Genomic DNA, 26,594 nt, shown 5'->3' on the forward strand with positions numbered 1-26,594 from the left:
ATAATCACACAAAATGATGTGAGCATCAATTTCTTTAATCTACATTTTTCTGCAACATGTAAACATTGCCACACGATGGCAGTCAAGCTCTACAACGTCCACCGAACTCTGCCTTTATTAGGAATATCCCTGTATACTCTTAAACACTAGTATGAAGTGTTTATGGTCTAATTTTTTTTTTTTAAAGTGTTATTCGTGTATGTTGTTAGTTTGTTTGTTCTGATCTCATCTCAGACCTAATTCTTCTACTACATCTACTACTACTACTACTACTACTACTTCTACTAACAACCATGATCCTAATAATTATTCTTAGTAAGTTGAGGAATGAGTTAAGAATAGGGTTTGATGAATACCATAAATAATAATAATGATTGCTTAAGGCAGCATGGTGTGTAGTTCTGCATCGGTCTTGACTGCTATTGTGTGACCAAATCTAGAAAGTGCACATTCCTCTCTACCTTTTGTTGATTACCGTAGTCAAGTCAAGTCAAGTCAATGGAATTGTTCACTTTATCAATGATGCCTGTCTACACTACATGGTACGTTATTAGGAAATATAAACAGAGATATATAGCATACACTGCATTTCCTATTCAGGTGAGCACTCAGTGAGCATACACACTCTTTGTGACAGTGGAGCAGTTACCAAGAAAAATGTGTCGTGATGCGCTAAGTTCTAGAATAATAGTTTGATTGACAGTCTGTACAAGTCAGCGTGACACTGTCCAAATACATAGAGACCTTACTGCATATTTTGCAGCATAGGTAAAAGATGCACACACTCCAGAACAAAGTGTGTGGCCCTGTCCATATACTTCTGGACACTAGTGCAGATTGCGCACTGGGTTTGCTCAGCTTGTCAGCTCCTGCTGTGGTGGAATGATGTTCACCAATGATTTGTGAGTTCCTGTTCCTGCACTCGTATTTGCATCTGCATATATGTTTTCTCAATAAAGGAACATTTCTCCCTTTTTTAAGGTGCCATCAAAATATTTGTGCTGTAGAAGTGACTGTGTATCTGAAGCATCATCTGTCTCTGAAACTTCGTCCTATTGAATTGGATAAATAATATACATATATTTACTCAATGTTCTACAGCCCATGTAGGTACACACAATGCTCACTCATTCTGATGCTTGATGCAAATATTACCATAATCTCCTGACCTATGTGAGAGATGTATGGATAACTGACTACTACTACTACTACTACTACTACTACTTCTACTACTAATACGACTACTACTATTGCTACTACTGCTAATGCAAATAGTACCACATTAATAGAAATGAGAATAATGCTTGTTAAAATTAATAATAATCATGGGCCATTCCTACAATAGTCATGCTATATTTCTTGTGTGTTGAAAAGTATAGTACAAGATTAACGCTACTACTACTACTACTGGTAGTGGTGTAAGCAGGGCAGTGGTAGTCCAGTGGTTAAGGCTCTGGGTTACTGATCACAAGGTCAGCGGTTCAAGCCCCAGCACTGCCAAGCTACCACTGTTGAGCCCTTGAGCAAGGCACTTAGCCCTATCAGCTCCAGGGGTGCCGTACCATGGCTGACCCTGCGCTCTGACCCCAGATAAGTTGGGTTATGCGAAAACCTTTTAATTGCATATGTACAGTAGCACAATATTTTGTCCCCCATCAGATTTACACCTTTCTGGTCAGTAGTGGCACAGTGTGTAAGTAACTGAAAGCATAGTGTGTGCAATATTTTGCATTCCTCATGATGATATAAGCCTACTTAATGCAACAAGAACTGCAATTTGATTTATACTTCTACTGGAATAAAAATTGCAACTGAGTCAAAACAGTTTTTCTAATTATAATTCTCAATTCAAATATTTGTGTGTTGAACTGCATTGAGTGTACCATGCTGTGAGCAAAAACCAAATTAAATCAGTTCCACTACATGACTATTACTATTTCTATATCACTATGTTTGTGTGGACAAAAAGCCTGAGGAAGTACAAGACTCTAGCATGTTAACGGCTGTGGCGTTTCGCTTTGAAGACATTGTTTTGTGTGATCGTTAGTTTTAGGGCCGCCCCCTCGCCTGTTCTCAACTAGGTCCTGTGGAGAGAGAATAAATAGGCGGGCATTGCGCGGGGCTTCTTTATTGAGCAGCTTGACTTTGTGAGAGCAGCACCATGTCTGGAAGAGGAAAGGGTGGCAAGGGACTCGGTAAAGGAGGCGCTAAACGCCATCGTAAGGTTCTGCGCGATAATATCCAGGGTATCACTAAGCCGGCTATCCGCCGTCTGGCTCGCCGTGGTGGTGTTAAACGTATATCCGGTCTGATCTACGAAGAGACTCGTGGTGTACTGAAGGTGTTCTTGGAGAACGTCATCCGCGATGCAGTCACATACACCGAGCATGCGAAGAGAAAGACCGTCACCGCTATGGATGTGGTGTATGCCCTGAAACGCCAGGGACGCACTCTTTACGGCTTCGGCGGTTAAACGCTTACCTACCAAATAACGTGAACACAACGGCTCTTTTAAGAGCCACCCAAATATTACAAAATGAGCTATTGTTTCTTTTACTGTGTGTGTGTGTGTGTGTGTGTGTGTGTGTGTGTGTGTGTGTGGCGGAGAAGGGGAGGAAATAACTATTTTCTCAAGTGTATGTGACTAATGGAATTTGGAATAATTATAGATATATTCTAATAAGGTAAAACGTTGCACAAGCACTACAGTTTTGTCTCAAAGTCTCTCTCTCTCTCTCTCTCTCTATATATATATATATATATATACTTCATATTTGTCTGTGCGTGTGCGCGCACAAAACGGCGGGCAGGGAAACAAAGAGTAGCTCAGGGGCGGGGGAGAGGGAACGAGAGAGGATGGGACGAGGGCGGAGACTTGTATGATGAGGTTTGGATTTGTGACCAATAATACGACTCCTTTCCCTTGTACGTAATTACAATGCAGGTCTGTAAATAGAGAGGCGGCGAGGCGGCCCTTTTTCATTCTCTCGCAGTTTCCTCGATAAGCAGAATTATGCCTACTGATCCAGCAAAGACCGCGCCCAAGAAGGGCTCCAAGAAGGCTGTCACGAAGACGGCCGGCAAAGGAGGCAAGAAGCGCAGAAAGTCAAGGAAGGAGAGCTACGCTATCTACGTGTACAAGGTTCTGAAGCAGGTGCACCCTGATACCGGCATCTCTTCTAAGGCTATGGGCATCATGAATTCCTTCGTAAACGACATTTTCGAGCGCATCGCCGGTGAGTCTTCTCGTCTCGCTCACTACAACAAGCGGTCCACCATCACTTCCAGGGAAATCCAGACCGCCGTGCGCCTGTTGCTTCCCGGTGAACTTGCAAAGCATGCCGTGTCCGAGGGCACAAAGGCCGTCACCAAGTACACAAGCTCAAAGTAAAGCGTGTTATCGCCGTCTTTAAGATAAAAACCAATGGCTCTTTTAAGAGCCACCCATTTTTTCATACAAAGAGCGGTCTTCTTTACGGGGGCAGCAATTCTCCCCGCCCGCTAACTATGACCTTTTGTATAACGAGGTAAGTAAACAAACCTTAGCATTAGAGATACAGTAGTACAGCATCATTTAAATTATAGTCATGGCAGCATTGCATAATTAGCATTAGAGCTATATTTGCAGAATAGCACAACATAATTTAATTTTGAGCTATATTTGCACATCATCTTTTGAATTAGGGCCATAGTCACACAACCGTGTTTCCCATCAGGGCCCTAGCAGCACAACATAATTTGAATTAGAACCATAGCAGCACAGCATTATTTGAATTGGAGTCATAGTAGCACACCATTGTTCTGCTAACTGTTGTGCTACTATGACTCCAATTCAAATAATGTTGTGCTACTAGGGCCCTGGTGGGATACACTGTTCTGCTCCTATAGCTCTAATGCTAACGGTGTTTCACATCAGGGCTATATAGCAGTGCAACATAATCTGAATTATAGTCATAACAGCACTGTAATTAGCATTAGAGCTATAGTTGCAGAACAGTGTTTCACACCAGGGCCATAGCAGCACAATAATAATTTAAATTAGAACCATATTTGCACAACATCTTTTGAACTAGTGCAATGGCAGCACAACAGTGTTTCCCATTAGCGCCCTAGCAGCACTACCTAATATACATGAGCGCTTCAGTGGAACAACATAAATTGAAATTGGGCCATGGCGTCACAACTGTGTTTTACATCAGGGCCCTAGCAGCACAACATACTTTGATTTAGAGCCATAGAAGCACAACGTAATTTGAATTAGAGTGATAGTTGGGCAACATAATCTGAATTATAGTCATGGCAGCACTGTGTAATTAGCATTAGAGCTATAGTTGCAGAACTATGTTGTGCTACTATGGCTCTAATTTAATATATGTTGTGCCTCTAGGGCCCTGATTTGAAACACTGTGCTGCTAGTGTAGCTCTAATGCTAACTGTGCTTCACGTCAGGGCCCTAGCAGCACAACATGGGTAGCATTAGAGCTACAGTAGCAGAACTGTGTTTCAAATCAGGGCCCTAGAGGCACAATATAATTTGTATTAGAGCCATAGTAGCACAACATGATTTAAATTAGAGTCATAGTTTGCCAACATAATTTGAATTGGAGTTATAGTTGGCCGACATAATTTGAATTATAGTCATAGCAGCACAACATAATTAGCATTAGAGCTATAGTAGCAGTACAGTGTTTCACATCAGGGCCCTAGAGACACAACATATATTAACTTAGAGCCATAGTTGGCCCACATGATTAGTATTGGAGTCATATCGGCGTTACATAATTAGCATTAGAGCTACAGTGGCACATCAGTGTTTTACATCAGGGCCAGGACAGCACAGCATGAATTTAATTTGGGCCACAGTAGCGGAACAGTGTTTCCCACTAGGGCCATAGCAGCATGCCATCATTTGAATTAGAGCCATAGTAGCACAACATAATTTGAATTAGAGTCATAGTTGGCTAACATAATTTTAATTAGTCACATCAGCACTACATAATTAGCATTAGAGCTACTGTAGCACAACAGTGTTTGACATCAAGGCCCTAGCAGCACAACATATTTTAAATTGGAACTACAGCCATAGTCATTTGACCTAGAGCCATAGTTGGCCAAAATAATCTGAATTAGAATCAAAGTAGCGCAACAGAATTATCATTAGAGCTATAGTTGAAGAACATTGATCCAGATCAGGGCCATAGCAGCACAACATACTTCTATTCAGAGGCATAGTAGCACAACAGAATCTGAATTAGGGCTATAGTAAAACAACATAATTTGAATTTGGGCCATGGCCGCACAACATAATTTATATTACTGCCATAGTGGCACAACATCTTTTGAATTGGAGTCATAGTAAGACTACATAGTTAGCTTTAGAGCTGTAGTAGTACAACAGTGTTTCACATTAAGGCCATAGCAGCACAACTTCATTTGAGTTTGGCTTAGTGCAGCACAAAGGTAGGGTTAGGATTACCACTTTTCAATTGAGGGTTAGAGCGGCCTGAATGGAACAGGGTTAGCGCTGTTCGAATTAGGGTTAAAGCAGCCTGAGTGACATGGAATTAGGGTTAGAGTTAGCACTGTTCGAATTAGGGTTAGCGCAGCCTGAATGATATGGGGTTAGGGTTAGGGTTGGCACTGTTCGAATTAAGGTTAGCGCAGCCTGAGTGACATGGAGTTAGGGTTAGCACTGTTCGAATTAGGGTTGTTCTGCTACTATAGCTCTAATGCTAACTATGTTGTGCTGCTAGGGCCCTAATGTGAAGCACAGTTAGCATTAGAGCTATAGTAGCAGGACAGTGTTTCACATCAGGGCCCTAGTAGCACAACATAACTCGAGTTAGAGTCATAGTAGCACAACATTGTTCTGCTACTATAGCTCTAATGCTAACTATGACTCTAAATCAAGTTATGTTGTGCTGCTAGGTCCCTGATGTTTCACAAGAGGGGCCTGTAGCCCTGTAGCCACATCAGGGCTAGGGTCCCTCGCAGCACACCATAATTTGAATGAGAGTGATAGTTGTGCAACATGATTTGAATTAGAGTCATGGCAGCACTGCATATATATATATATATATATATATATATATATATATATATATATATATATATATATATAGAGTGCATTGGAGCTATAGTAGCAGTACAGTGTTTCACAACAGGGCCATAGTAGCACACCATGATTTGAATTAGAGCCTTAGTAGCTGAGCATCATTTGACTCAGAGCCATAGTTGGCCAAGATCATTTGGATTAGAGTCATAGAGGCACAACATAATTAGCATTAGAGCTATAGTAGCAGCACAATGTTTTACATCAGGGCCTTAGTGGCAAAACATATTTTAAATTAGAGCCATAGTAGCACAGCATTGTTAGCATTAGAGCTATAGTAGCAGAACAATGTTGTGCTACTATGACTCTAACTTAAGGTATGTTGTGCTGTTAGGGCCCTGATGTGAAACACAGTTAGCATTAGAGCTATTGTAGCAGTACAGTGTTTCACATCAGGGCCCTAGTAGCACAACATAAATTGACTTAGAGTCATAGCAGCACTACATAATTAGCATTAGAGCTATTGTAGCAGTACAGTGTTTCACATCAGGGCCCTAGAGGCACAACATATATTAACTTAGAGCCATAGTTGGCCCACATGATTTGTATTGGATTCATATGGGCATTACATAATTAGCATTAGGGCTATAGTAGCAGCACAGTGTTTTACATCAGGGCCCTAGAGGCACAACATATTTCAAATTAGAGCCATGGTAGCACAACGTAATTTGAATTAGAGTCATAGTTGGCCAACATAATTTGAATTATAGTTATAGCAGCACTACATAATTAGCATTAGAGCTATAGTAGCAGTAGAGTGTTTCACATCACGGCCCTAGCAGCACAACATAATTTGTATTAGAGTCATAGTAGCACAACATGGTTAGCATTAGAGCTATAGTAGCAGATCAATGTTGTGCTACTATGACTCTAACTCAAGGTATGTTGTGCTGTTAGGGCCCTGATGTAAAACACAGTTAGCATTAGAGCTATAGTAGCAGTATAGTGTTTCACACCAGTGCCCTGTAGCCACATCAGGGCTGGGGTCCCTAGCAGCACACCATAATTTGAATGAGAGCCATAGTAGCACAACGTACTTTGAATTAGAGCCATATCAGTACTGCATAATTCTTATTAGAGCTACAGTAGCGGAACAGTGTTTCCCACTAGGGCCATAACAGCACAACATGATTTGAATTAGAGCCATGGTAGCAGAGCATCATTTGACTTAGAGCCATAGTTGGCCAAGATCATTTGGATTATAGTCATAGCAGCACTACATAATTAGCATTAGAACCATAGCAGCACAGCATTATTTGAATTGGAGTCATAGTAGCACACCATTGTTCTGCTAACTGTTGTGCTACTATGACTCCAATTCAAATAATTTTGTGCTACTAGGGCCCTGGTGGGATACACTGTTCTGCTCCTATAGCTCTAATGCTAACGGTGTTTCACATCAGGGCTATATAGCAGTGCAACATAATCTGAATTATAGTCATAACAGCACTGTAATTAGCATTAGAGCTATAGTTGCAGAACAGTGTTTCACACCAGGGCCATAGCAGCACAATAATAATTTAAATTAGAGCCATATTTGCACAACATCTTTTGAACTAGTGCAATGGCAGCACAACAGTGTTTCCCATTAGCGCCCTAGCAGCACAACCTAATATACATGAGCGCTTCAGTGGAACAACATAATTTGAAATTGGGCCATGGCGTCATGATTCACTTAAAACCCGTCCATTTTTATTAAATATAAAAAAGGCGAAATTTAAACTGTATTTAAAAATGTATTCACTATGTCCTTTCTTTAGTCAGATATTTAAAAAGCAAATCCACCAAAAAATAAACATTAAACATTTGTTTTTACTAATAAAATCTGCCATGAAACACAGATCCGACAAGTTAAAATCGTACGTGTGGAAACAGAGCAAACATATCAAAAGTACCGCACGACAAGTTGCAATGTCTCATATCACCACTAGATGGTAGCATTTTACTACTACAAAAATCACTGAAAGCACTGTTCGAATTAGGGTTAGCGCAGCCTGAATGATATGGGGTTAGGGTTAGGGTTGGCACTGTTCGAATTAAGGTTAGCGCAGCCTGAGTGACATGGAGTTAGGGTTAGCACTGTTCGAATTAGGGTTGTTCTGCTACTATAGCTCTAATGCTAACTATGTTGTGCTGCTAGGGCCCTAATGTGAAGCACAGTTAGCATTAGAGCTATAGTAGCAGGACAGTGTTTCACATCAGGGCCCTAGTAGCACAACATAACTCGAGTTAGAGTCATAGTAGCACAACATTGTTCTGCTACTATAGCTCTAATGCTAACTATGACTCTAACTCAAGTTATGTTGTGCTGCTAGGTCCCTGATGTTTCACAAGAGGGGCCTGTAGCCCTGTAGCCACATCAGGGCTAGGGTCCCTCGCAGCACACCATAATTTGAATGAGAGTGATAGTTGGGCAACATGATTTGAATTAGAGTCATGGCAGCACTGCATATATATATATATATATATATATATATATATATATATATATATATATATATATATATATATATATATATATATATATATATATATATACAGTGAGGAAAATAAGTATTTGAACACGCTGCTATTTTGCAAGTTCTCCCACTTAGAAATCATGAAGGGGTCTGAAATTGTCATCGTAAGTGCATGTCCACTGTGAGAGACATAATCTAAAAAAAAAAAAATCCAGAAATTACAATATATGATTTTTAAACTATTTATTTGTATGATACAGCTGCAAATAAGTATTTGAACACCTAAAAAAGTCAATGTTAATATTTGGTACAGTAGCCTTTGTTTGCAATTACAGAGGTCAAACGTTTCCTGTAGTTTTTCACCAGGTTTGCACACACTGCAGGAGGGATTTTGGCCCACTCCTCCACACAGATCTTCTCTAGATCAGTCAGGTTTCTGGCCTGTCGCTGAGAAACACGAAGTTTGAGCTCCCGCCAAAGATTCTCTATTGGGTTTAGGTCTGGAGACTGGCTAGGCCATGCCAGAACCTTGATATGCTTCTTACAGAGCCACTCCTTGGTTATCCTGGCTGTGTGCTTCGGGTCATTGTCATGTTGGAAGACCCAGCCTCGACCCATCTTCAATGCTCTAACTGAGGGAAGGAGGTTGTTCCCCAAAATCTCGCAATACATGGCCCCGGTCATCCTCTCCTTAATACAGTGCAGTCGCCCTGTCCCATGTGCAGAAAAACACCCCCAAAGCATGATGCTACCACCCCCATGCTTCACAGTAGGGATGGTGTTCTTGGGATGGTACTCATCATTCTTCTTCCTCCAAACACGTTTAGTGGAATTATGACCTAAAAGTTCTATTTTGGTCTCATCTGACCACATGACTTTCTCCCATGATTCCTCTGGATCATCCAAATGGTCATTCTTAAACTTAAGACGTGCCTGGACATGTGCTGGTTTAAGCAGGGGAACCTTCCGTGCCATGCATGATTTCATACCATGATGTCTTAGTGTATTACCAACAGTAACCTTGGAAACGGTGGTCTCAGCTCTTTTCAGGTCATTGACCAGCTCCTCCCATGTAATTCTGGGCTGATTTCTCACCTTCCTTAGGATCATTGGGACCCCACGAGGTGAGATCTTGCATGTAGCCCCAGACCGAGGGAAATTGACAGTCATGTTAAGCTTCTTCCATTTTCTAATGATTGCTCCAACAGTGGACCTTTTTTCACCAAGCTGCTTGGCAATTTCCCCGTAGCCCTTTCCAGCCTTGTGAAGGTGTACAATTTTGTCTCTAGTGTCTTTGGACAGCTCTTTGGTCTTGGCCATGTTAGTAGTTGGATTCTTACTGAATGTATGGGGTGGACAGGTGTCTTTATGCAGCTAACGACCTCAAACAGGTGCATCTAATTTAGGATAATAAATGTAGTGGAGGTGGACATTTTAAAGGCAGACTAACAGGTCTTTGAGGGTCAGAATTCTAGCTGATAGACAGGTGTTCAAATACTTATTTGCAGCTGTATGATACAAATAAATAGTTTAAAAATCATATATTGTGATTTCTGGATTTTTTTTTTTAGATTATGTCTCTCACAGTGGACATGCACTTACGATGACAATTTCAGACCCCTTCATGATTTCTAAGTGGGAGAACTTGCAAAATAGCAGCGTGTTCAAATACTTATTTTCCTCACTGTATATATAGAGCGCATTGGAGCTATAGTAGCAGTACAGTGTTTCACAACAGGGCCATAGTAGCACACCATGATTTGAATTAGAGCCTTAGTAGCTGAGCATCATTTGACTCAGAGCCATAGTTGGCCAAGATCATTTGGATTAGAGTCATAGAGGCACAACATAATTAGCATTAGAGCTATAGTAGCAGCACAATGTTTTACATCAGGGCCTTAGTGGCAAAACATATTTTAAATTAGAGCCATAGTAGCACAGCATTGTTAGCATTAGAGCTATAGTAGCAGAACAATGTTGTGCTACTATGACTCTAACTTAAGGTATGTTGTGCTGTTAGGGCCCTGATGTGAAACACAGTTAGCATTAGAGCTATTGTAGCAGTACAGTGTTTCACATCAGGGCCCTAGTAGCACAACATAAATTGACTTAGAGTCATAGCAGCACTACATAATTAGCATTAGAGCTATTGTAGCAGTACAGTGTTTCACATCAGGGCCCTAGAGGCACAACATATATTAACTTAGAGCCATAGTTGGCCCACATGTTTTGTATTGGATTCATATGGGCATTACATAATTAGCATTAGGGCTATAGTAGCAGCACAGTGTTTTACATCAGGGCCCTAGAGGCACAACATATTTCAAATTAGAGCCATGGTAGCACAACGTAATTTGAATTAGAGTCATAGTTGGCCAACATAATTTGAATTATAGTTATAGCAGCACTACATAATTAGCATTAGAGCTATAGTAGCAGTAGAGTGTTTCACATCACGGCCCTAGCAGCACAACATAATTTGTATTAGAGTCATAGTAGCACAACATGGTTAGCATTAGAGCTATAGTAGCAGATCAATGTTGTGCTACTATGACTCTAACTCAAGGTATGTTGTGCTGTTAGGGCCCTGATGTAAAACACAGTTAGCATTAGAGCTATAGTAGCAGTATAGTGTTTCACACCAGTGCCCTGTAGCCACATCAGGGCTGGGGTCCCTAGCAGCACACCATAATTTGAATGAGAGCCATAGTAGCACAACGTACTTTGAATTAGAGCCATATCAGTACTGCATAATTCTTATTAGAGCTACAGTAGCGGAACAGTGTTTCCCACTAGGGCCATAACAGCACAACATGATTTGAATTAGAGCCATGGTAGCAGAGCATCATTTGACTTAGAGCCATAGTTGGCCAAGATCATTTGGATTATAGTCATAGCAGCACTACATAATTAGCATTAGAACCATAGCAGCACAGCATTATTTGAATTGGAGTCATAGTAGCACACCATTGTTCTGCTAACTGTTGTGCTACTATGACTCCAATTCAAATAATTTTGTGCTACTAGGGCCCTGGTGGGATACACTGTTCTGCTCCTATAGCTCTAATGCTAACGGTGTTTCACATCAGGGCTATATAGCAGTGCAACATAATCTGAATTATAGTCATAACAGCACTGTAATTAGCATTAGAGCTATAGTTGCAGAACAGTGTTTCACACCAGGGCCATAGCAGCACAATAATAATTTAAATTAGAGCCATATTTGCACAACATCTTTTGAACTAGTGCAATGGCAGCACAACAGTGTTTCCCATTAGCGCCCTAGCAGCACAACCTAATATACATGAGCGCTTCAGTGGAACAACATAATTTGAAATTGGGCCATGGCGTCATGATTCACTTAAAACCCGTCCATTTTTATTAAATATAAAAAAGGCGAAATTTAAACTGTATTTAAAAATGTATTCACTATGTCCTTTCTTTAGTCAGATATTTAAAAAGCAAATCCACCAAAAAATAAACATTAAACATTTGTTTTTACTAATAAAATCTGCCATGAAACACAGATCCGACAAGTTAAAATCGTACGTGTGGAAACAGAGCAAACATATCAAAAGTACCGCACGACAAGTTGCAATGTCTCATATCACCACTAGATGGTAGCATTTTACTACTACAAAAATCACTGAAAGCACTGTTCGAATTAGGGTTAGCGCAGCCTGAATGATATGGGGTTAGGGTTAGGGTTGGCACTGTTCGAATTAAGGTTAGCGCAGCCTGAGTGACATGGAGTTAGGGTTAGCACTGTTCGAATTAGGGTTGTTCTGCTACTATAGCTCTAATGCTAACTATGTTGTGCTGCTAGGGCCCTAATGTGAAGCACAGTTAGCATTAGAGCTATAGTAGCAGGACAGTGTTTCACATCAGGGCCCTAGTAGCACAACATAACTCGAGTTAGAGTCATAGTAGCACAACATTGTTCTGCTACTATAGCTCTAATGCTAACTATGACTCTAACTCAAGTTATGTTGTGCTGCTAGGTCCCTGATGTTTCACAAGAGGGGCCTGTAGCCCTGTAGCCACATCAGGGCTAGGGTCCCTCGCAGCACACCATAATTTGAATGAGAGTGATAGTTGGGCAACATGATTTGAATTAGAGTCATGGCAGCACTGCATATATATATATATATATATATATATATATATATATATATATATATATATATATATATATATATATATATATATATACAGTGAGGAAAATAAGTATTTGAACACGCTGCTATTTTGCAAGTTCTCCCACTTAGAAATCATGAAGGGGTCTGAAATTGTCATCGTAAGTGCATGTCCACTGTGAGAGACATAATCTAAAAAAAAAAAAATCCAGAAATTACAATATATGATTTTTAAACTATTTATTTGTATGATACAGCTGCAAATAAGTATTTGAACACCTAAAAAAGTCAATGTTAATATTTGGTACAGTAGCCTTTGTTTGCAATTACAGAGGTCAAACGTTTCCTGTAGTTTTTCACCAGGTTTGCACACACTGCAGGAGGGATTTTGGCCCACTCCTCCACACAGATCTTCTCTAGATCAGTCAGGTTTCTGGCCTGTCGCTGAGAAACACGAAGTTTGAGCTCCCGCCAAAGATTCTCTATTGGGTTTAGGTCTGGAGACTGGCTAGGCCATGCCAGAACCTTGATATGCTTCTTACAGAGCCACTCCTTGGTTATCCTGGCTGTGTGCTTCGGGTCATTGTCATGTTGGAAGACCCAGCCTCGACCCATCTTCAATGCTCTAACTGAGGGAAGGAGGTTGTTCCCCAAAATCTCGCAATACATGGCCCCGGTCATCCTCTCCTTAATACAGTGCAGTCGCCCTGTCCCATGTGCAGAAAAACACCCCCAAAGCATGATGCTACCACCCCCATGCTTCACAGTAGGGATGGTGTTCTTGGGATGGTACTCATCATTCTTCTTCCTCCAAACACGTTTAGTGGAATTATGACCTAAAAGTTCTATTTTGGTCTCATCTGACCACATGACTTTCTCCCATGATTCCTCTGGATCATCCAAATGGTCATTCTTAAACTTAAGACGTGCCTGGACATGTGCTGGTTTAAGCAGGGGAACCTTCCGTGCCATGCATGATTTCATACCATGATGTCTTAGTGTATTACCAACAGTAACCTTGGAAACGGTGGTCTCAGCTCTTTTCAGGTCATTGACCAGCTCCTCCCATGTAATTCTGGGCTGATTTCTCACCTTCCTTAGGATCATTGGGACCCCACGAGGTGAGATCTTGCATGTAGCCCCAGACCGAGGGAAATTGACAGTCATGTTAAGCTTCTTCCATTTTCTAATGATTGCTCCAACAGTGGACCTTTTTTCACCAAGCTGCTTGGCAATTTCCCCGTAGCCCTTTCCAGCCTTGTGAAGGTGTACAATTTTGTCTCTAGTGTCTTTGGACAGCTCTTTGGTCTTGGCCATGTTAGTAGTTGGATTCTTACTGAATGTATGGGGTGGACAGGTGTCTTTATGCAGCTAACGACCTCAAACAGGTGCATCTAATTTAGGATAATAAATGTAGTGGAGGTGGACATTTTAAAGGCAGACTAACAGGTCTTTGAGGGTCAGAATTCTAGCTGATAGACAGGTGTTCAAATACTTATTTGCAGCTGTATGATACAAATAAATAGTTTAAAAATCATATATTGTGATTTCTGGATTTTTTTTTTTAGATTATGTCTCTCACAGTGGACATGCACTTACGATGACAATTTCAGACCCCTTCATGATTTCTAAGTGGGAGAACTTGCAAAATAGCAGCGTGTTCAAATACTTATTTTCCTCACTGTATATATAGAGCGCATTGGAGCTATAGTAGCAGTACAGTGTTTCACAACAGGGCCATAGTAGCACACCATGATTTGAATTAGAGCCTTAGTAGCTGAGCATCATTTGACTCAGAGCCATAGTTGGCCAAGATCATTTGGATTAGAGTCATAGAGGCACAACATAATTAGCATTAGAGCTATAGTAGCAGCACAATGTTTTACATCAGGGCCTTAGTGGCAAAACATATTTTAAATTAGAGCCATAGTAGCACAGCATTGTTAGCATTAGAGCTATAGTAGCAGAACAATGTTGTGCTACTATGACTCTAACTTAAGGTATGTTGTGCTGTTAGGGCCCTGATGTGAAACACAGTTAGCATTAGAGCTATTGTAGCAGTACAGTGTTTCACATCAGGGCCCTAGTAGCACAACATAAATTGACTTAGAGTCATAGCAGCACTACATAATTAGCATTAGAGCTATTGTAGCAGTACAGTGTTTCACATCAGGGCCCTAGAGGCACAACATATATTAACTTAGAGCCATAGTTGGCCCACATGTTTTGTATTGGATTCATATGGGCATTACATAATTAGCATTAGGGCTATAGTAGCAGCACAGTGTTTTACATCAGGGCCCTAGAGGCACAACATATTTCAAATTAGAGCCATGGTAGCACAACGTAATTTGAATTAGAGTCATAGTTGGCCAACATAATTTGAATTATAGTTATAGCAGCACTACATAATTAGCATTAGAGCTATAGTAGCAGTAGAGTGTTTCACATCACGGCCCTAGCAGCACAACATAATTTGTATTAGAGTCATAGTAGCACAACATGGTTAGCATTAGAGCTATAGTAGCAGATCAATGTTGTGCTACTATGACTCTAACTCAAGGTATGTTGTGCTGTTAGGGCCCTGATGTAAAACACAGTTAGCATTAGAGCTATAGTAGCAGTATAGTGTTTCACACCAGTGCCCTGTAGCCACATCAGGGCTGGGGTCCCTAGCAGCACACCATAATTTGAATGAGAGCCATAGTAGCACAACGTACTTTGAATTAGAGCCATATCAGTACTGCATAATTCTTATTAGAGCTACAGTAGCGGAACAGTGTTTCCCACTAGGGCCATAACAGCACAACATGATTTGAATTAGAGCCATGGTAGCAGAGCATCATTTGACTTAGAGCCATAGTTGGCCAAGATCATTTGGATTATAGTCATAGCAGCACTACATAATTAGCATTAGAACCATAGCAGCACAGCATTATTTGAATTGGAGTCATAGTAGCACACCATTGTTCTGCTAACTGTTGTGCTACTATGACTCCAATTCAAATAATTTTGTGCTACTAGGGCCCTGGTGGGATACACTGTTCTGCTCCTATAGCTCTAATGCTAACGGTGTTTCACATCAGGGCTATATAGCAGTGCAACATAATCTGAATTATAGTCATAACAGCACTGTAATTAGCATTAGAGCTATAGTTGCAGAACAGTGTTTCACACCAGGGCCATAGCAGCACAATAATAATTTAAATTAGAGCCATATTTGCACAACATCTTTTGAACTAGTGCAATGGCAGCACAACAGTGTTTCCCATTAGCGCCCTAGCAGCACAACCTAATATACATGAGCGCTTCAGTGGAACAACATAATTTGAAATTGGGCCATGGCGTCATGATTCACTTAAAACCCGTCCATTTTTATTAAATATAAAAAAGGCGAAATTTAAACTGTATTTAAAAATGTATTCACTATGTCCTTTCTTTAGTCAGATATTTAAAAAGCAAATCCACCAAAAAATAAACATTAAACATTTGTTTTTACTAATAAAATCTGCCATGAAACACAGATCCGACAAGTTAAAATCGTACGTGTGGAAACAGAGCAAACATATCAAAAGTACCGCACGACAAGTTGCAATGTCTCATATCACCACTAGATGGTAGCATTTTACTACTACAAAAATCGCCGATGTCTATTTTATTTTTTTTTTTACCTCAAATTTCATTAAAATTACACTGAAACTGTACAAGAGTCTGTTATTATCAATATAATCATCTTATTAATAATAATAATAATAATAATAATCATGATAATAATAATAATAAATCTAGCAATGTATTCTTACACATATCATCACCAACAAAGTCCATGTGACATTTACAAACATGACTTTCTGTCACATATTCAAACCAATTTTTATCTAATAATATTCTACATATATACAAAAATAGGATAGCTATTATACAATTTTTAAATATATAATTTAATAAAGAATATATAAAAGTCACAACGATTTTTTTTTATTCCTTTTTTTTATTTACTTAATTATTCATGATTCACTCAGAACTCGTCCATTGTTATTAAATATAAATATAAAAAAGGACAACATTTTTAATTTTATTTAAAAACGTATTCACGACATCCTTCATTTAGTCGGATATTAAAAAATAAATCCACCGAGAAATAAATATTAAACATTTCTTTTTACTGAATAAAATCTGGCATGAAGCACAGGTCCGACAAGTAAAAACCATCCGTGTGGAAACAGACCGCTCGACGACAAGTTGCAATGTCTCATATCACCACTAGATGGAGGTATTTTACTACTACAAAAATCGCCGATGTTAAGATTTTTTATATTTTACCTCAAATTTTATTAAAATTACACTTAAATTGTACAAGAGTCTGTTATTATCAATATAATCATATTTCTGATAATAATAATAATAACAATAATAATGATAATAATAATAATAATGAATCTAATAATGTATCTTGTATCTAACAATATTCTACATACATAAAAAATAAGATAGCTATTCATTCATCCTTTCATTTTCTCCCGCTTATCCGTAATTCGGGTCGCGGGGGCAGCAGTCTAAGCAGACCCCCGCCTTCGACTGCTGCCCAATCCTCACAGCACCGTCCCTTACGGTCCCTCCTGCAGGTGGTGAGCCCACGGGAAGGCGGCCCCACGTCACTCCGACGTCACGGACCTTGATATTTCCCTTGTAAGGGACCCCCGGAGCATAGAGGGTTAAGGGCCTTGCTCAAGGGCCCAAGAGTGGCAGCTTGGCGATACCGGGGCTCGAACCCCAGACCTTCCGATCGGCAACCCAGCGCCTTAACCGCTGGAGCCACCACTCCCCCTAAGATAGCTATTATAAAATTTTAAAATATATAATAGAATAAAGAATATATAAAAGTCACAACTATTTCATTCATTTTATTATTTGCTTAATTATTCATGATTCACTGAGAACCCGTCCATTTTTATTGAACATAAATATAAAAAGAGTGAAAATAAAACTTTAAACGCAAAACAAATTTATTCAAGACGTTCTTGCTTTAGTCGGATATTTAAAAAATAAATCCACAGAAAAATTCTCATTAAATATTTGTTTTTACTGATGCGCCAAGTCTCAAATCAGCAATGAAATCTGCCGTGAAGCGCAGGTCCGACAAGTTAAAACCGTCCGTGTGGAAGCATAAAAATATCGAAAGTAAAGCTTGCGACAAGTTGCAATGCCTCATATCACCACCAGGCGGTAGCATTTTACTACTACAAAAATTTCCGATGTTCAGTTTTTTATTTAACTGATTAAAATTACACTTAAACTCTACAAGAGTCTGTTATACTTAATACAATTATCTATCTATCTATCTATCTATCTATCTATCTATCTATCTATCTATCTATCTATCTATCTATCTATCTATCTATCTATCTATACAGATGTGATTGTGTGTGTACATGTATGCTGTACAAACACTTGTTCATGTGGTAGCGCAGTACATTTATACACGTCGTGAATAAATATGTTGCATTAAAGGTTTTGGATGACACAAACTGCATGGAGTTCAGTGAGGGTGGAAGCTGGGTCTTGATGTGCTTCATGACGAGCCTCTTGAAGCACTTCCTCACGATGGGTGTGAGCGCGATGAGACGGTAGTCATTGAGGCAGGAGACTGTAGACTTTAGCACAGGGATGATGGTCGTCGTCTTGAGGCACGTAGGAACAAAGTTGCAGCTCAGGAGGATGTTGAAGATGTCGATGAAGACATCCGCTATCTGCTCTACACATTCCCTGAGCACTCTGCCTGGAACCTTGTCTGATCCAGTAGACCTCCATGGGTTTACTCTACTCTGTGGGTACACACTATTGCGGTCATCCACTGTTTCTGGTTGGAGCGTGTAGTGATGGTCTTGGAAATGATCACGTGATCAACGCACTTGTCCCGGTCAGTGCACACAAAACAGTCCTGAAGAGCAGAGGCGCCTCCTGCTGGCCAGGTTCTCACCTGTTTCAGAAGCGTTTAGGGTTTAGAGCGTCTGATGAGCGGTTTGTATGCTGGAATTAGCATAACAGAGATGTGGTCTGAGTAACCGTGTGTCTTTCCTTAATTCCTGCCAGGAAATCAACGTTGTGTTCATCTAAACAGCTCCAGGTTTCACCCTGAGTGAGTAGAAACTAACAGAGATTGAATTAAGAAAGAAAGGAGATTAGGGTAAATCTTTCCTATAGTTGTGAGGTGACTGATACACAAAGTCATGGAGCAGTTCGACACTGGGGAGAGAATCAGATAAATGAAAGTAGAAAATGTGATGAAAAAACCTACATTTTATTGTAAGATTTGAGCCATTATCATTCAGATGCACAGTGTAGCAGCAATGACACAAACTTCACTTCACAACAAAAGCACAAAAATGAATAAACTAAAGAAAAACAGTTCAAATTCGAAAAATAAGAAAATACAATGTTATTTAAACTTTACAGAATTTATTTTTTTTTGTTGTCATTTTTTGCATTGTTTAAAGTTTAAATGAATTAATACATAAAAAAATACACAAATAAATTTGTGTGCGGAGGCTAAAACAAAACCAAAAAAATTACAAGACATTATTGAGCACCGTAAACGACCACGTGACCACCAGGCTACAGGGCAGGTCCTGTGATGACGTCACATAATGGGCGCTACATACTCAGTACATGTCCCGCCCCTTATCATATATGATTGGCTAGGACATTAAGCAACTCATGCGCTGATTGGACAGTTTACATACATACTAACCAGTGGCTGATAATCACAAGGCAAAAAGTTCACTTATTTTGCATCTTATATGTTCCAACAGAATATTGTGAGGGACACATATGCTGCAATAAACACATACAAAATGCATAATATGAATGTATTTTTAATCATATATGTTCTATAAGTCCTACATATGACTAAAACCTTATAGATGTTCATGATGTAAAAACACAGGGAAAGATAATTGAATATGAAATCTGTACTTCACTCATGACTTTGCTCTTATCTTCACCTACGTGTGGTCTTTATGCCTATAGTCAATAATAGTCATACTGTATACTGATTTTCACATTTAGATACGATACAACATTTAAACTACACACAAGCACACATTTTAATTACTAAATTATTTATTATTGTGTCTTAAAGGTTTAGTTGCATATTTCACATACCAATATAGATTTTATTTCAAATATGACATCACCAGATTTAATCTTCCTTTGTGACAATTTCTTTATCACAACTTTATCACAGTTCTACATTTAGTATATACAATAGTTCTATTTTATACCTACAAACATAAAACTTTACAAGATCTCAAAGTGATTCTTACACACATCATCACCAACAGAGTCCATGTGACATTTACATACATGACTTTCTGTCACATATTCAAGCCATTTTTTAACCCCTTCATTTCTAGCATTTTAGGTCACTGTTCTAGAAATATTTTTGATTTAACTTTGATTATTTACAACAATATGTTCTGATTTGTTACAAACAACAATGAATGTAAATACATGGTCTCATAATGTCATTGCTGTCAACTGCTCTTTCAAATCCTGTAGGAAAATAAACAGTCTTCATGAAGGTTAATGATATTTTGACAGTAGATCCTCGAACCAGCTTCTGCACTGTACAGTTTCCACATTTTTCTGACTGCATATAGGCGATGTTGGTCATCACTGACACAGAGAAGGTATAAAACCTTAAAAATACTGCCATCTTTTAATATAACAAAAGAGTTGTTCATTTTCTTTGTCTTTGTATATGTTTGGCTGTGAATGACTTCTCCATTGACAAATCTTCTTTTCTAGTAGCTGCCAGTAGAGGTCACGGTACATCTAGCAATGCATGTAATGTGTTCATATCATTTTCAGACACAGGCCTAATCTTTGCCACTCCAAGTGCAGTCACTCTGTCATATCTAGCACAGTTCCTTATGTGATGTTTACTGGAGGTCATTTCTATGTAGAATGATTTTATTTCAGGTGAGACATCAGGATACAGCAGGATAGCTATGTAACATTTCCTTTTGCCCTGTCTTAGCACTCTACACAGGGGACTTAAAAGATACAGCAGGCCTTAGCTATGCGTGGCAATGCACAAGACCATGCTACCCTTTTGTAAATCTGCTGAAGTACTGCATTACTGATTTTTACTCGCTTAAGCAAGTAGCCATTATAATTCTCAAACATGAAATCAGACTGGGCATAGAGAGGACCTACATTCTCAACACTTTCTCAAATGCAGGAGCACATTGTAGGTCATCTGATCTTCACCATACAAAGACTGAACTGATTTAACATAAAGCTCCAGAGCCTCATGAGCATGGTCAATATCTTCTTGACAAATGTCTGAACCTAGCAAAATGTACATGTAAAACCCAGTGGCAAAGATACTTGTTTGGACATTTCCCCTTCAGGACTGGCAAACTGTAATATTAAAGCCATTTCTGCCATTTGGGAGCTTTCCAAAACCTACGCTCAACAATAGACCGTGGGATTCAGGAAAAAAAGCTTGGAAGCTTGATTGCTAAAAGATTTTCATCTACTCTTGAATTGTTCAAACCAGTATACCATGGTTGACTGTAGCTTTTAGAATTAAACCATGAAGTGGCTATTAGCAGCCAAACCCTCAGCAACACACGATACATGTAATCAGGGACCACACCATTGATCAGGTGAAAATTGGGTCCACAATTAGAGATGCCCCTTTTATGACCAAAATGCTCTGTTCGTTATTTTTGCCAATCTCACCTATTTGCACAGTTGTGTTGTGATCTCTAAGGTCTGGCATCTCCTCCAAACAAGGATACACTCGAACAGTCCCAGTGCCTTTTCTCACTTGAACACCTGGATGAAGACTGTTTGAAATTTTGCAGCAAAGGTCGTGCAACAGCATCACATACAGCACATAATGCATAGACCTTTGTGGTTTTAATTAATTAATCTACTGGATCTTGCCATTAAGGTCTCGTTTGTCCAAGAATTTAGCATTCCTCCACAAAAGGTTTGAGGAAGCTAGTCATTAGTGGTTCAGATGAGCCAAACCACAAGGCATATAGTAGACATTTTTATCTCTTTTCTCAGGGGGTACTTCTTTAACAAATCATAGTAAGGGCCAAATGCTGAATTTTTATGACTGGAACACAGAAAAGAAAGAATCGCTAACTGCTTTCAGATATTTGTACAACTTCCCATCAGAAATATCCGTTATTTCATCCCTGTTTTGGTCATTGTAAATCTTTTTGAATTCATTCTCCAGAAGAGCTTTAAATGGATCCCTCAATGGTATACAAATAAAAGACTGACCAAATTCTACACTTTGTCTCACAGTTTGTGTTGATGAGCAAATCTGGCATTTTAATCCACTGTCCTTAGACACTGAAAAGCCAATGTAAGAGCTGCAAATGCCACAATAATGAGGATATTCTGATTTGTAGACAAAACCAATTTAAACACCTTTTCTAGAATGTACTTGCTACGTGGGACGCTTGCAGCATCCCCACTAAATAACCTTAACAGCTTTAGTAAGTCCTCCATTAAAGCCCCTCTTACATTGTGCTTCATAGGAAAGCAACTATGTTCATCCAACTGGTATCTGTGACATGGTTATTTGAGAAACCTGACGTGGCCCAGTTGATATTCAATAACAAATGGAAAAAGAACAAAATAAGGATCATATTTAAAGTATTTACTAAAAGATTTGTGTTAAGCTTTAATGTTGATCTACTTATTTTTAAACTCGACAACATTGCATTCCGCTATGTCCTGAATTACGCATCACATCTTACGTTCAGTTTATCTACACATTTAGAGACGTACAAAATGTGTGTATGTAACAAAATGTGAACCAAAATGACATACAAATGTCCTTATTTACCTGCACCTCTGATGAAGTCCCCTCTTCTGCACTTTCTGATGGATGAGACACAGGGCTGTAACCCTTAAAAGACTTATAGAAGATATACGAGTTGAACTATCAATAGAAAATATAGCAATAAAAACATGTAGAAATATAGCTAAAATAGAAATATGAAAATGTTTACCTGTATTTTTTTGAATATAGACTCCTCAGTCCTCAGTGAAAGATTGACCTGGATTAGGGGACAAAATGAACTGATAAATGTGAATATGAAGAGAATGTTGTTTAAGAAATAAAGATTCAAGTATTAAAAGATGGTTCTTTTCGACGGAGGGAAACTCACATTAGTGTTTGATGATCGTGACTGTTTGTCGACATCCTCAACAGCAATTTGGTAAATCACAGTGATGAATTTAAGTTTAAATCCAAACCCCATGTGTAATTAAAGAAACTCTTTAGACAAAACTGACAGTCCAGTAGATGCATTAAGAACAGAATTTAGTAAAGATTTAGACTAAGATTTAGTTTGATACTGAATGATGGTGTGTTTTTTTCTAAATATTGATCAGTTGACTTTTAATTGGTCTTTATCTAAATTGTCCTACAGCTTTATTTTGTATTTTCTTGGTAAAATCAATGGTAAAAACTTATTTTTATGATTTTCACACAAGTGTGTTGTGGCATTGTGCTTACAATTGCAGTTGTGTCAAAATCTATTGTTTAGTACATGGTATTATTATTAACCCAAACCAAGACAGACATCTTTTATTATTGTTCTTTACAAACAAAAAAAATAGTACACTTCTGCAAAGCACTTCCTGTGTGAAGTCCAATCAACACATCTGTTTCCGATTTAGCGAGTTAGAGAAATGTAAACAATGTGTGATTCTACTCAAGAAGTTCAGTATGAGTGCTCTACTGGGATTATAGGAACTTGTGTTATGTCTTTCAACCATTTACAATTTGCAGAGTTACTGAACTGTTGTAAAAGTAAGCATGTAGTAAATGTGTATTTATTTTTATTTTTTTTATACATTTATTTTGTTCCAAGTCCGTTTTGACTTGCATCAGCCGCTATATGTTTGTCAAACATGCCATCATCAGTGGACCCCTGACTGAAGGACATCCTTCGGAGTGGCTATTGGCCAGCTTCTGTCAACAGTTCCACACTTTATACACTGGACCTCCTGAGCTGCTTTCAGGAACTCAAGGTCATCTCTCCGGGATTCTCCAGACAAGCCTTCACAAAGCAGCTGAAACATCGCACTAAGATTGAAGGAAGAGTAACTGTAATTGTTTTACCATATTATAAAACTTCTTTCTGTAAACAGACATCACATATTCTATTATATATGTATATCTTCCAGTCTGGACATATCAATGTCGATACACTACAGCGCAGCTTCTTAGAGTTTTCATCTGCTTCATTTGAGGAAAAACAGCTCTGCTGTGGTGCTCCTTTCACCTGCACGCATGTCCAGTCTGTAGGATTTAGTGGTAACTAGCGGTGTGGTTGTAGATTACAACCATCTTCCTCCAAGCTGAAGTAGAAAAAGTGATTGGTTCTATCTAGAGCCAGTAGTTTGTTTTTCCATTGTGGGTTACCGTAGGAACATGGCGGCTTCCGTGAAAGGGGACCATATTTAGATAAAAAAACTGCTCATTCCAAAGTAATTAAAGCACAATTCTTATTTTCAGGAATATGTGTAACCCTAAATGTTACACACTGAACCATTGACTTACCTGTTTATCAATCTAAAGTGAAATTTTCACATACTTCAATTATTGCAGCTTTGCTTTCATTTTTTTTTAGGTGCAATAAATTTTCACTTGTTGAACAGTGTTGTGACAAAACCTCTACCCCTGTACTTCCTGTCTTTCTAGACAGCAGCACGCTTCCACCGCCTTAGAAGGAAGCTGGCAGAAGACAAAAAACTCCTTCTTCAGGAGATCAAGAACTACAATGGTCTTGTACTATACTCTGAAACAAACATTGATGTAGCTGTGGTGGAGCATTCCCTTACTGGAGAGAGCACCATGTCTCAAATATGGTTGTGGGAGGTTCATGGCAGTGGTATGTCAGCTTTCAGACGCTTCACCAGAATGTATTTACAGGTCAGCTATATAGAGTACAATGAACTAAGATTTAATTTGGATAAAAGAAGTATGTGTTTGTAGTTACAAAACAGTGCCATGCTATTATGCAAGATCGTCTCATATAAACATATAACTATTGTTGATTCTTAGCAAACATTTCAATCAAGAAGCAAATGCATGACCAAGTGATGTTGACAATGTGACTGCAAGAGGACAAAAGCATTTTGGTGTTGGAGATGGAACAACACTGCACATGCTTGCAGAGCCTGCCAGTTGTTCTCAAATACAAGATAGCTGAGGAGTGTAAGTTTAATAAAACCCCTGTCCATATTACAATAAAAAAACATATCAGTGTCTATCACAGAACTTGGATGAAGTAGAACAGCTCTGTTTGAGATGGTCATTTGTCTTTAAAGTCTTAGGGCTTTAAAGTGTGTCACATTTGCTTAAGAGATTTATTGTATTGTTGCTGTTACATGAAAGCTGAAATGAACTAAATAATTTTGAACATTAGAATTTGTTTCCTGATGTGTAACAAAAGGTTAGCATAACATCAAGCTTATTATTATCTCCTCCAGTCAACATAGAAAATCCAGCTGGTCAGCATCATCAAAAACCTTTTTATTAATGTAACTCCTTGAATTCTACACAAGGTGTTACTTTACCACACCTGTAGAAGAAAGATGTTAACATAAAATAGCTATTAGACATTGGCTGCAACACAAATCGCTTTCTGCTGCTTTGGGCTTCGCTGCATAAAGTCACCTCAGTGAGACATCAGAGTTGCCTTAAGTGGGTTTATTCCACAGGTAGCTGGCAGTATGACAATGATGCACAAGAAAATGCCAGCCATCCTGGTATACAGATTTAAATCGGTGAATTGTTGCCTCATGAAGCACTCTTAAAATGTAGTTTGTCTTTGATGTTATCTCTTTTGTATTTTGCGATGTAGACAAGGGAAATGAGGGACTTTGCTGTCTCTTAAGAAGATGTCAGAAAGGTTGCAAGTGGTCCTCTAACAGTACAAGACTGCTTTAGGCCCTGAGGCCTCTGCCCTTCCACATGTTGAAGCAGAAGATCAAAGTGGCTCAGTAGTCCAGACACCAGTAAGGATGAAGAAGAAAACACAATTTAGGTAATTAACTTATTCAAATGTATGATTGTTTGTTCTAAAAAAAAATAGACCAGGGTATTGAAAAAAAATAGACCAGTGTGCTTGAATAAGCATTGTGCTTGTGCATGGAGAACATAAGCAGCCCTGAAGAGTTCAGTCAGTTTTAAGCCTTGTGGCACCTGTTTTTAACAGCCAATCAGCTCATAGCAAAGTTAGCTGGTCAAGTCCCTAAACTGTCAGCTGGTTGAGCCTGGTTGAAGTCAGTGTTGACTACACATAGCTTAATTAGTTTGGTGGAATGGCTTGAGCCTGCAGTGAATGTTACTGTTAATTCAAGCCAGGTTTTTTCAAGTGAGCACAGCTTTCCATTAACTGTGTTGATGAAATGCCCCCATTGCTGTTACTCTTCAGAATTTCTTTGTGTATTTGTTGATGCTTTACAAGGTCCCCTGGTGGTCTAGTGGTTAGGATGTGGCGCTTTCACCGCTGCGGCCCGGGTTCGATCCCCGGTCAGGGAACCAACCCCGGCCACTCTTAGTGCCGGTCCCAAGCCTGGATAAATGGGGAGGGTTGCGTAAGGAAGGGCATCCAGCGTAAAAACATGCGGATGATCCGCTGTGGCGACCCCTAATGGGAGAAGCCAAAAGAAAGTAAATTTGTTGATGCTTTACACATACAAGAACTGAACTTCACCTTCTTCTATAAAAACCTCTTGCTGTTTTGTTTTTCTGTATTTCTTCAGATGGATGTGCACAAAGGACTGTGTCGAAGGAAATGAACTTGTATTTTTTGAATGCTCTAAACAGGTATGAGACAG

The 26,594-nt window shown here is 39.1% G+C and overlaps 2 protein-coding genes and 1 pseudogene across 11 annotated transcripts in view; 2 read left to right on the forward strand and 1 right to left on the reverse strand.

The window, feature by feature from the left end:
* LOC310738056 (uncharacterized protein) overlaps positions 1 to 26,594 on the reverse strand; it is a 491,148-nt gene that overhangs the window by 175,978 nt on the left and 288,576 nt on the right. The window lies entirely within an intron of this gene.
* Positions 2,162 to 2,575, forward strand: LOC310738255 (histone H4; the record flags this gene model as incomplete). Its single annotated transcript, XM_083563240.1, has 1 exon — positions 2,162 to 2,575. The coding sequence occupies one exon, from the start codon at positions 2,162 to 2,164 to the stop codon at positions 2,471 to 2,473; it is 312 nt and encodes a 103-aa protein (XP_083419366.1). The 3' UTR covers positions 2,474 to 2,575.
* On the forward strand, positions 3,014 to 3,391 carry LOC310738241 (histone H2B pseudogene; annotated as a pseudogene). The gene has a single exon. The product of its transcript is annotated as a histone H2B pseudogene (transcript).

The sequence above is a fragment of the Silurus aristotelis genome (genome assembly GCF_946808225.1).
Source record: "Silurus aristotelis genome assembly, chromosome: 15".
Classification (NCBI taxonomy): Eukaryota; Metazoa; Chordata; class Actinopteri; order Siluriformes; family Siluridae; genus Silurus; species Silurus aristotelis.